Source organism: Gigantopelta aegis, chromosome 12 (genome assembly GCF_016097555.1).
Source record: "Gigantopelta aegis isolate Gae_Host chromosome 12, Gae_host_genome, whole genome shotgun sequence".
Lineage (NCBI taxonomy): Eukaryota > Metazoa > Mollusca > Gastropoda > Neomphalida > Peltospiridae > Gigantopelta > Gigantopelta aegis.
The window spans coordinates 14608347-14621474 of record NC_054710.1 but is presented as its reverse complement, the minus strand read 5'-3'; the positions used below and the strand labels follow the sequence as shown (position 1 = coordinate 14621474).

General features: G+C 38.7%; 1 protein-coding gene across 1 annotated transcript; it reads right to left on the bottom strand.

Annotated features, from left to right (window-relative positions):
- Positions 1 to 441: 441 nt before the first annotated feature.
- LOC121386973 (gastrula zinc finger protein XlCGF71.1-like) lies at positions 442 to 4656 on the bottom strand. The gene is made up of 2 exons (XM_041518028.1): positions 4572 to 4656; positions 442 to 2037 (listed from the first exon to the last, which is right to left on the bottom strand). The coding sequence occupies exon 2, from the start codon at positions 1916 to 1918 to the stop codon at positions 1139 to 1141; it is 780 nt and encodes a 259-aa protein (XP_041373962.1). The 5' UTR covers positions 1919 to 2037; positions 4572 to 4656; the 3' UTR covers positions 442 to 1138.
- Between the last annotated feature and the right edge of the window lie 8472 nt (positions 4657 to 13128).

The window sequence follows — 13128 nt, the reverse complement described above, 5'->3', positions numbered from 1 at the left end:
AACGCACAGCCCATGTAGAGGGATATACATGAGTTTTTAATACACTATCCTAAATACAAGCACAGAAAACCCCTTAATAAATAAGGTACACACATACATCTTGGCAAATAATTTTACATACTTTCCTTTTTAGTAGATTATAATGGCAAAATATGTTGGGTTTTTTAAGGTAAAATATTCTAGTCTGGAAACCTTTTCTTTTCTCTTACTATTAACTTTGTTTTAAATATTAGTATATGTTTATATTTCCTTAATAATATCTGTTTTTCTTTCTTCTTGTTTCTCTCTCTGTCTGTCTGTCTGTCTGTCTCTCTCTCTCTCTCTCTCTCTCTCTCTCTCTCTCCCCTCTCTCTCTATTCTCTCTCCTCAATCTCTTCTCTCTCTCTCTCTCTCTCTCTCTCTCTCTCCTCTCTCTGTCTCTCTCTGTCTGTCTCTCTCTCTCTCTCAAACTGCTAAATTTCTGTATTTTCTATTTGTTCCATTTAAAAGATTATAACTGTATTGTAAGGCAGTGATCCAGGACTCCCCAACCCTGATATTCCCATTGATCTGGGAACTAACAACTAATAACTAATGTAGTTTTCAAAATTCTTAGTAAGAAATGAGATATTTCTAATATATATATATATATATTATATATATATATATATATATTAGAAATGTTTGCGATATTAGTTTTACTGGTTGACACAAACTGGTGAGTGCATCATGTTGGATATTAGGTTGTCAGTTACCTAATAAAACAAGTTAACAGTCAAATGTGATAGTAATATTGTTAAATCAGAACACTAAAGTAATACACAATTATGATATAATGAAGCATTTTTTAAATCTATAATACCTTAAAACTGATACCAGAAAAGTATTTATCATAGTCTTAATATACAGTGTCTGTTTCTCTCTCTCTCTCTCTCTCTCTCTCTCTCTCTCTCTCTCTCTCCTCTCTCTCTCTCTCTCTCTCTCTCTCCTCTGTGTGTGTGTGTGTGTGTGTGTGTGTGTGAACTAAGAACATGAATGAATAAATAATTAAAAGCTGGATTACTTGTCTACTTCTATTTCTTCACTTACAAAATCCTCATCAGAGATGAATACATTTTTTTTTTGTCTAGGATCATGGCACTCAATCTACATCTTCAGTTCATTTCCCCTCAGTATGAATCAACATATGTTGTCTGAAGCTGGAACTCTGCACAAAACATTTTGTGCACACTTCACATTTGAAAGGTTTCTCACCAGTATGAATGAGTATATGTTGTCTTAAGATGGAACTACGAGCAAAACATTTTGCACACACATCACATTTGAAAGGTTTTTCCCCAGTATGAATCCGCATATGTTCGTTCAAGTAGGAATGTGTTGTAAAACATTTTGTGCACACTTCACATTTGAAAGGTTTCTCACCAGTATGAATCAACATATGCTGCTTTAAGTTGAAACTCCGTGAAAAACATTTTGTGCACACTTCACATTTGAAAGGTTTCTCACCAGTATGAATCAACATATGCTGCTTTAAGCTGAAACTCCGTGAAAACCATTTTGTGCACACTTCACATTTGAAAGGTTTTTCACCAGTATGAACCAACTTATGCCGCTTTAAGTTGGAACAGTGTAGAAAACATTTGGAATAGACATCACATTTGAAAGTTTTTTCACCAGTATGAATCTGCATATGTTTGTTCAAGTGGGATTTTTTTGTAAAACATTTTGTGCATACTTCACATTTGAAAGGTTTTTCTCCAGTGTGGATCTGCATGTGTCTTTTAATGTTACCCTTTGTTGAGAAATCCTTCAAGCACATTCCACACCTGAAAGGTCTTTTACCAGTGTGAACACGCATGTGTATTTCTAGAAGAGTTTTGGCTTTACACCTCTTTGAACAGACTTCACATTGGAAACACCCTTTATCCTTGAGTGGCATGTTGGTTTCCAGATGCAGGTCTTCAGCTGATGACGTTTGCCAGAGTAGAGTCTACTCTGTGCTCAGTAAACATCTGACGTGCCTCCAAACCTGCAGTACTAGTATCTATACAGCTAGCACTGAAATAGAAAAACACCAGTGAATTGTTAAACAGAAACTAAGAAAGACACACTTTGGTGGCACTTCGTTTGACGCCATGCACATTCAGTATCACAGGTTTTACGTCATGCAGCGTTGGTGGCACAGTTTTCAAATCATGCATAATCAGTCGGACGGTGCCAGCGTCAATGACTCACGACTATTGATCATGGACATGAAAAAAAAAACAAGTGTGTGTGTGCGTGTGTGAGAGAGAGAGAGAGAGAGAGAGAGAGAGAGAGAGAGAGAGAGAGAGGAGAGAGAGAGAGAGAGAGAGAGAGAGAGAGAGAGAGAGATAGAGAGAGAGAGAGAGAGAGATTTTTCCATGTGTAGCAACGGATGTTTTCATATACCAGTCGCAGTGCAATGGCTAGACCCAGATATAGCCCAATAAGCCCACCGACGGCGATCGATCCTAAACCGCCCGCGTATCAAGCGAGCGCTTTACCACTGGGCTACATCCCGCCCTATGCATTCTGCGGTATTAGAAACACCAGGATGACCGGAAATGAATAATCTAAAAAACAAAATATAAGTAACGTTTCATTTTAGTGATCATAAACGGCTCTAATAGTCAAAAATATGCTTTAGCGTTTATAAACTAGTGTTTGTCCCTTTAATTAATTTAAAACACAACAACAAAAAAAACCCTGAATTAATGCACAAAGACGCCCTTTTCCTACCGTCGTGTTGTACTGGCTTGAACGAGAAATAGGACAATGTGCCACCGACGGAGATCGATCCTAGACCGACTGCGCATCAAGTGAGCGCGTTTCCACGGAGCTCAAAAAAACAAAAAAACAACACTGATTTAACGCACAAAGACGCCGTTTTGCCATCATTTGATCACAGTGCTTTCTTTCCTTTCTTAGAGCCTATCAAGAAAATGTGCATGCCACGGTTTGGAATGGTGCATATTAAAAAAAAGATTCCTTGCTACTAATGGAAAAATGTAAATGGTTTCCTTTCTAAGACTATATGTCAGAATTACCAAATGTTTGATATCCAATGGCCGTTGATTAATAAATGAATGTGCTCTAGTGGTGTCGATAATTAAACAAAACAGACTTTTACACAATGTGTATGTTGAAAAGTCACCTATAATTGTTACAGAGCCCTGTACACAACAGTAGTCTACGCGTTGCCGATACGGCACTCATAATAAATGGCCTAAGCTGATTTGAAATATTTGTTATTACACCTAAATACGAGAAGGTGAACTACTTCACTTCGATATTTCATGTGGAATTTTGAATCCCTGACGTTTCGCCCCCAAGGCAGTTCGTCCCCAAGTCGATTCGCCCCAAACTGCTTGCCTGTTCGCCCCCAACTATTTGTCAGTTCGCCCCAAACTTTTAGTCAGTTCGTCCCCAAACTGTCAATTATTTGTTACCCGGAACAATTTTTTCCACGCGAACTGGATATCACATTAAATGATGGGGTTCTATCTGAAGGGGGGGGGGGGGGGGGGGGGGGGGTGGGGGGGGGAATGTCCGGTACCCAGGGGTTTTTTTTGGACCGGGATATCACAATGTAAATGATGGGGCTGGGGGGTGGTGGGGGGGGGGGGGGGGGGGGGGGGGGGGGGGGGGGGGGGGGGGAGACACATGTTGGCCCTTAATTCTAAAGCATAGGCATGGTCAGACATATGCAGACGTGGCGAAGTTAAGTGAACATTTGTGGAGGGGACCGACTTGTTCTGACTTTTTACGGGAAAACTGAAAAGCAGATATTATTAAATTAATGCATTTTCCTGCATCCTAGAAGTGAAATTCATAATTACAAATAGTAATAAATCCAGTTTTTTTTTTTTTAAATGCATTTTTTTTTCCACGATGTAACATTTGTATACAAGTGTATACCTTGAATATATAAACACCAGTCCGATACCAAATTGGTAGATGAAATGAAATAATTATTTACAATGAACAACTGTATCATCCAATCAAATATCTTGAATGAGAGGCAGTCGAATGCAGCTGAACTCTGGTTTGGTAGCATAGGGCGGGACGTAACCCAGTGGTAACGTGTTCGCCTCATGCGCGGGTGGTATAGGATCGATCCACGTTGGAGGGCCTATTGCGCTATTTCTCGTTCCAGCCAATGTACCACGAAGGTCGTGATATGTCTTGTCCTGTTTGTGGGATGGTGTATATCTAAGATCCCTTGCTACTAATGGAAATATGTAGCTTGTTTCCTCTTGAAAATTATATATACAAACTACCAAACACTTGACACCCAATAGCCGATGATTAATAAATCAATGTGATCTAGTGGTGTCGTTAACCAAAACAAACATAACTGGTCTTATATGAGCCATGTTTAACTCGGGACGATAGAACTGCCGGTGTTGAAGATTTTTAAATGTTCAATATTCCATTCAACTCAGTCCGAATCAGTGTTTCATTTCGGTTATCAGTATACAAGCGTAGCCCGAAAGTAAATATCAGTTTGTGTATAAAATGACAAAACCACTAATGCGTATATATCATCATAATTTTTTCAACACACCCACCTGATACTGAATCGTTGTTTTGTGTTTATAATCGCACAATATACTAATAAACTAAATTCACCAAGAGAAAAATAACCGAGTCAACACAAAGGAAGCGGAAATAGACACACTAATCTAACCCGCTGTTCGGACCATACTCAATGCGGACCGCTATTATCATTGCTGGGGGAGGGGGGGTACGGCTGGAGGCCAACTATCACCCTGGTGGTGGAGAATATTTGGCCTATAAAATATGTATGTTCATCATTATTTAACTGTCAAGACATCTAGTGTTCAGAATTTAGTTTCGTGTATGTCAGCAACTTCAGGTAAAGTTTGTTTTGTTTAACGACACCACTAGAGAAGAATGATTTATTAATCATCAGCTGTTGGATGTGAAACATTTGATAATTTTGCATAGGCGGATCCAGGAAATATTTTTAGGGGGGGACCAAAAAAGAAGGGCACATTGACTCGTCAAAAGGGCACCTTACTACAAGTTTTGATATTTACAATTAATATGAATTCCTACAGTTCTACGTCATAATATACTAGCAATAATGAAGTAAATTGGCGTCACTCGCGTTAGAACCTCAATGGGGCCCCATTGAGACTCAATAACACAGACACATATCTGCAAGCTTGTGCATGTACACGAAAATCTTGATTTCATTTATCTACAATATAATTATTGTTTACTTAAAAAAAAAAAAATTCTACAAACAAAAAGGGCACTTGGACATTTTGAGGGCACTTGAACAATTTTTTGGGGGGACGCGTCCCCCTGGTCCCCCCCCCCCCCCCCCCCCCCCCACTGGATCCGCCCATGTTTTGAGTTGTACGGGCGAGTCAGTGTTGCAGTGAGTGGCCCGATTGGCCAGTCAAAACAAATCCTGTATACCCTGTAATTTTGAAAAGGCCTTTGATTCAGTTTATTGGTTATTTATTGAACAAGCTTTAGAGGGTTTTTTAGTTTTAAAATATCAATAAAACAATGGATTAAATATCTTTATAAGAATTCAGAATCCAGAATAATTCAAAATGTATTTCTATAAGAAAGTTTTAACTTGAAAGAGGCTGTAGACAAGGGTATCCTCTTTCTCCTTATATTTTTGTCATCTGTGCTGTAATTTTAGAAATATTAATGACATTTAAAAGGTATTAAAGGCATAAAGCTAGTCGATGAAGAATATGTAATGTTCCAGTACATAGATGATATGACATTCAATTTAGATGGCTCTATATATATATATATCTGTGTGTGTATATGGGTTTTTTTTTTAATTATTAAACTTTATATGTTTTAGTCCCTCACACAGAGATGCACAGCCCACGTAGAGGGGTATACATGAGTTGTTCAATAACTATCCTAAATACAAGCACAGAGAAAGCTAACTCAAAACCCCTTAATAAATAAGGTACACACATACATCTTGGCAAATAATTTTACATACTTTCTTTTTTTAGTAGATTATAATGGCAAAATATGTTGGGGTTTTTAAGGTAAAATATTCTAGTCTGGAAAACATTTCTTTTCTCTTACTGTTAACTTTGTTTTAAATATTAGTATATATTTGTTTCCTTAACAATATTTGTTTTTCTTTCTCACCCCCCCCCCCCTCCTGTGTGTCTCTCTGTGGTGTGTGTGTGTCTCTCTCTCTCTCTCTCCTCTCTCTCTCTCTCTCTCTCTCTCTCTCTCTCTCTCTCTCTCTCTCTCTCTCTCCCTCTCTCTCTATCAACACACCCAAAAAAACAACTAATAACTTAAAGTAAATTTTAAACTTAAATATATAAATCTACACCACCGTAAAACCGATACAAGAAAATACGCACTTATACGCTCTAACATTATTTATCATCGGCTACTGGAGGTCAATCATTTGATAATCATGACATGTAGTCTTAATATACAGATAATATATATTGCTAGTCAGCTAAGAAAATGAATGAATAAATAATTAAAATCTTGATTATTTGTCTACTTTTTCTTTAGTCACAAAATCATCATCAGAGATGAATACACTTTTTTTTGTTTAAATTCATGTCACTCAATCTACATCTTCAGTTCAGTTCCCCACAGTATGAATCAACATATGTTGTCTTAAGTTGGAACTCTGCGCAAAATATTTTGTGCACTCTTCACATTTGAAAGATGTCTCACTAGTATGAATGAGCATATGTCGTCTTCAGCTGGAACTCTGAGCAAAACATTTTGTGCACACTTCACATTTATGAGGTTTCTCCCCAGTATGAATCAACATATGTTGTTTTAAGCTGGATTTGTAAGCAAAATAGTTTGTGCACTCTTCACATTTGAGAGGTTTCTCCTTTGTATGAATCAACATATGCTGTTTTAAATTGGATTTGTAAGCAAAATATTTTGTGCACTCTTCACATTTGAGAGGTTTCTCCCCAGTATGGATCAACATATGTTGTTTTAAGCTGGATTTGTAAGCAAAATATTTTGTGCACTCTTCACATTTGAGAGATTTCTCCCTTGTATGAATCAACATATGCTGTTTTAAATTGGATTTGTAAGCAAAATATTTTGTGCACACTTCACATTTGAGAGGTTTCTCCCCAGTATGAATCAACATATGTTGTTTTAAGCTGGATTTGTAAGCAAAATATTTTGTGCACTCTTCACATTTGAGAGATTTCTCCCTTGTATGAATCAACATATGCTGTTTTAAATTGGATTTGTAAGCAAAATATTTTGTGCACACTTCACATTTGAAAGGTTTCTCACCAGTATGAATCAACATATGCTTCTTTAACCTGGAACACTGTGAAAAACATTTTGGACACACTTCGCATTTGAAAGGAGCCTCACCAGTATGAATCGACATATGTTGTTTTAAGCTGGAAATATAAGCAAAACATTTTGTGCACACTTCACATTTAAAAGGTTTGTTCCCTATATGAATCAACATATGTTGTTTTATGTTGGAACTATTTGCAAAACATTTTTTGCTCACTTCACATTTGAAAGGTTTCTCGCCAGTATGAATCAACATATGTTGTTTTATGCTGGAAATCTGTGAAAAACATTTGGAACAGACTTCACATTTGAAAGGTTTGCATGTATGAGCCAACATATGTAGGTTTAAGTGGGAACAACGCTTAAAACATTTGGTGCACACTTCACATTTGAAAGGGTTTTTTTCAGTGTGGATCTGCATATGTCTTTTGATGATACTTTTGGTTGAGAAATCCTTTAAGCACATTCCACACCTGAAAGGTCTTTCAACCAGTATGAACACGCATGTGTATTTCTAGAAGAGACTTGGCTTTACAAATCTTTGAACAGACTTCACATTGGAAACACCCTTTATCCCTGAGCGACATGTTGGTTTCCAGATGCAGGTCTTCAGCTGATGACGTTTATCAGACTAGAGTCTACTCTGTGCTCAGTAAACATTTGACGTGCCTCCAAAGTTGCAGTACTACGATCTATACAGCACTGAAATATATAATCACTAATGAATTAATAAAACAAAACTAAGAAGGACACACTTTGGGAGCACATCGTTTGACGCCATGCACATTCAGTATGAGGGGTGCACACTGGCGTTGGTGGCAGTTTTTACGTCATGCAGTGTTGCTGACACAGTTTTCAAATCATGCATAATCAGTCGAACAGTATGTGTGAGAGAGAAGTGAGGTCAACATTTATCAGTTTAGATCTATTGATGTGAGGATGAATTATAAAAATCCATAATCCATGCAGTGGTAAAAATGATATCTGTAATTCTTTGTTCAATTTAGTTAATGGAAATAATGTAAATATGTTGGAGGTGTTGACTTTCAATAGTACTTTAACACAATTATATTAAATAAATATTAAATGAAAGATTAAATGTGAAAACAAGCATATAAACAAAAAAATATAAATAGATTTACCTAAAACAAATGTTTATAATTAAATGCTTAAACTTTCTCCGTACCCCCCCCCCCCCCCCAACAAAACCCAAAACCCCCAAAACCACAACAAAACAAACAACAACAACTGCACAGAAACCACAAAATAAAACACATACGATAGGACGTCTTTACGGAAATTGCCTATCTTTAATGATCAAGGCCCGTATTTATTTTGACTTGAGTATAACTTAAGTTTCTGTATCTGACTTAGCTAAGTCAAAAACGTATGTTGGTGTTCATCAAACAGCGTAAGTTAAACTTTACCAAGTCAGGAAAATAACTTGCGTCCATGGTTGTTAAAGGTCTACATTTATCAAAAACGTAATTCACTATTGTTTGGTATCTATGTATACCGTTTACAATATATACTACTCAAAAGAATTTAAGGGTCAAAAATGTATAACCAAATAAGTTTCAAAGTGTATTAGATTGATGATGTAAACTACACCAAATTTTTTATTTATTGTTCCATATTTACAAAAAACCCCACAAATAAACGTCACTGTATACAAGAAAGTCACATGACATGCTGTCAAAGTTGAAGGTTGTCAAACATGGATTTTACACATTAGAACATTCGTTTAATAGTGTGTGAATCCACCCCTGGCGCGAATACACTCGACACATCGTTGCCTCATGCTGTTGATCAGACGTCTGAAGAACTCTTGGGGAATGGCCTGCCACTCTGCCATAAGAAGTTGACCCAGATCATGAAGGTTGGCCGGAGGGGCATGGTTATCCCGAACTCTCCTGCCTAATTCGTCCCAGGCGTGCTCTATTGGGGCCAAGTCAGGCGAATATGCTGGCCAATCCATCCTGGCGATACCTTGTTGTCTGAGAAAGTCCGTTACCACCCTGGCGCGGTGGGGTCTGGCATTGTCATCCTGCAGAACTGCCCCGCCGCCAATCTGCTGAAGGCCTGGGAGAACCAACGGCCGGATAATCTCATTCAGATAGCGGATTCCATTCAGATTGCCATCCACCACATAGAGGGGGGTCCTGTGGTGGATAGAGATGCCGCCCCACACCATGACGCTGCCACCACCGAACCGGTGACGTTGTCGAACGTTAACGTCAGCGAAGCGCTCCCCAGGACGTCTGTAGACACGAACCCGACCGTCGTTGAACTGGAGACTAAACCTGGACTGATCAGTGGTAGGAGTGGTGGTCGAACAGCCTGGCGATGGCAGCGTAGATTATTGGCTCTCAGATGATTGCGTATGTTTTGATCAGACACCCGAGTTCCAGTCGCAGTCCGCAGATTGTCACGTAATCGGCGTGCAGTGGTTGTGCTTTGACGTAGAGCCATATTGGTGATGTAGCGGTCCTCTCTATTTGTAGTGCTTCGGAGTCTTCCCGAACGTGGACGATTTCGAACAGAATTCGTTGCTTGGTACCGTTGCCACAGTCGGCCAACGACACTCTGACTGACACCAAGTCTCAGAACAACATTTCTTTGCGTATTGCCATCCTGAAGCCAAGCAATAGCCCTTCCTCGATCTTCGATAGTCAGTTGAAGTCGTACCATTGTCGAATTTGGAGTGTGCACCGTACACGAACGCAAGCTCCAATTATACGGAAATTCAGCATTGAGAACATGGAATACACGTGCAAAGCGTGCAAATGAAGCGCTTTGTGAAAAAGCAAGTTATGGGCACTTAGCAGACCTTTCGCTTTCGCCCTAATTTACGTGCAAATGTAAGCATGTTTTCGCCATTAGAACTAGTCGACAGTGTCAATGACAGTGGATTTTAATTCATTTATGGGTTGCTTAGACCCACTTTCGTCAAAATGGAACAATACCATGCGTGACATTATGGTCTAGCTAATATAATTGACATTCAGAAAATAATGTCGAAAATATCGTCTGACCCTTAAATTCTTTTGAGTAGTATATATATGAAGAATCAATCAAATATATTTTAAAACATTTACTCGTTGTTAATATATTCGCAATAAAAAGTTGCGTTTTTCCCATTGCTTGCAAAAAAGCCTCTGAACTCCAAGGGTTAAATCCTGTGATCGCGTGAAGCTCTAACCGGCATAACATGAAAGCGTGATTAGCAGCCTTTCAGACATTTTACATGGAAGTGGAACACGTGTGTTTTTAAAACGCGAAAATGTTATTCTATTGAATTGAACTGTATTTGTGGAATATTATTTTGAAGATATCTTTCAAATGTGAAACATGATGAACCATTGTTCGGTGTATGCATGTACAAATGCTGCAGTTAAAGGCAAAAGAAGTTTGCTTACTTTTCCGAAAGACAAACCGACATTGTTTGCACGGAAGCAGTTCTTAAACAGAACACGTGCGTATTGGGAAGGACCGTCAAGATGGGATTCGATTTGCAGTGACCACTTCACACCTGGGGATTACGACAGTTATCTAAGATGGTCGATGGGAATGGCACCAAAACGTTTGTTAAAGGACTTGTCTGTTCCAAGCCTGTATATCCGCTGTTCAGTATATTTGCAGCCTGGAGCATGAACGTCGCCAGGAGACAAAAACAAAGCCCGAATGTTAATGCCCAGGTGTACATTGTTCATATTTGGCACAAAGATACATTTATATATGTTAAAAAAATAAATGCAGGAAAAATATTTTTTACAAAAAATATTAATTAATATTAACTGATAACTGGATAGATGCGGGTCAAATCCACTGGATCAGTCTTTTTTTCCCCGAGCGTTTTACAAAAAGTCGCTTTATTAATAATTGGGGTGGTATTTTTGGTTTTTATGGTTAATAATGTACATTTTATGTATTTTTATATATACTGTGTATTAATAATGTGCCATGATTGTGGACCTTTAAGATCAAGCTTTGCAATGTTATCTCTACAAAATTCCTGTCATATTAATCGAACGTAAGGGAAGCAAGGGATGGGTGAAGAAATTCTGGGATCCATCCGATCACCACATATGATAAGGTATTATTTTTATTCTGCATATTTGCATACATGTCATAGGTCAGTCACGTAGAGCAGGCCCGTACGCAGAAATTTATATGGGGGGGGGGGTGCGTAATCGACGTCCCAAAGGCCGGAGTTGATAGGGGTCCGGGGGCATTTCCCCCCCCCCCACCCCAATATTTTTAAATCTAGATTGCAGGAGATGCATTTTCCTGCATTCTGAAGGGTAAATTTGAACTGTTTCTTTGCCTTAGTTCACATCATCGGACTATTTTTATTTTGTTTACACATCCACGGACGGACCTCGGCAGACTATGGGGGAGGGGGGTGCACCCCCCTGCGTACGGGCCTGTAGAGGAAGGGTCTAGAGGAAGGGTCGGCGGACTGTATGCACTTTATACAAGTGTCGATGAGCTCATTCATTAAACTAGAACAATGGATAGTAATCAATACCATATACGGGAAACGGCGCGAATCATTGTACGAATGAGACGGGCCAGGTGTTCGAGAAAATCAACACGACCACACCCGAGTGAATACGACGTCACGTAGCAGCGCATTGTGTATACCCGACCACGGTTCGGTATTGATTTTTTTCTTGTTTTTCTTTTTCTTTTTTTTGGTTTTAAAATACTTTTAACGATAATTCTTTATACAGCACTATGTAATTGGTTTTGCAAATTCGATTTCACCTCAATGATGGAAGCAGCTGCACTGCAATTTATTAAAATGTAAGAGTAGTATTAAAATTAATAAACTTATTTTAACTTGATAGTCGCCTTACTATATATACGATTTGGATAAACATTAGTATTTTTAACGTTAGATTTTTATATGTACAGCGCTGATATGATTTTATACAAATTTGATTTCACCTCTACCCAATGATGGAAGTTAAACATAAAACTGAATTACACTTTCTCACTTGAACGAACATGTCGTGGCTATGCTTTTCGAACAGGAAGAAAGGAAGGAAAAGTTTTATTTAACGACGTGCTCAACACATTTTATTTACGGTTATATGGTGTCAGATAAGGACCACACAGATATCGAGAGAGGAAACCCGCTGTCACCACTTCATGGGCTACTCTTTTCGATTAGCAGCAAGGGATCTTTGATATGCACCATCCCACAGACAGGATAGTACATACCACGGCCTTTGTTACACCAGTTGTGGAGCACTGGCTGGAACGAGAAATAGTCCAATGGGTCCACTTTTCGAACAGAGACTGATTATTGATTATTACTTTTAAAGCGGTTGTCTGGCTATGCAATATTTGAACAGGGGTATACATGTAGGTGTTCGCCGTTCCACTGGAACTGGTACACAGGAAATGAACAAAAGAAATTCGAGCTGATTTTTGGTAAAGGCGGGTTTTGATGCAGAATCTATTGCTTTCATTCATGGTGGACTCGATCGGCGCCTGCTATGTCATTAATGTAATGCACTGATACAAAAATAAATTGGGGATAAAACATTGTAAAGTAACTATAAGATAGGTTGATACATTATGACTGGCAGGTTGTATGTCCATGAATAATGTATATTTATTATTTACTAATACACGGGCAAGTGTTCATCTGAAGGCCACGTTCCCTTTTAGTGAGGAGGGATGGGGGTGAGGTCTTAATCCCGTGATGTTCATTGTGAAACATTGCATACACACGTGGCCAGAATATTGTATACCCGCGATTGGTGGAGGCGTGGCCCTCTGCCCAACCCCACACTCACCTCTGGC

Bases quoted from the DNA above. Each gene is read 5' to 3' on its own strand.
- LOC121386973 (XM_041518028.1), bottom strand. From the start codon at position 1,918: ATGCCACTCAAGGATAAAGGGTGTTTCCAATGTGAAGTCTGTTCAAAG.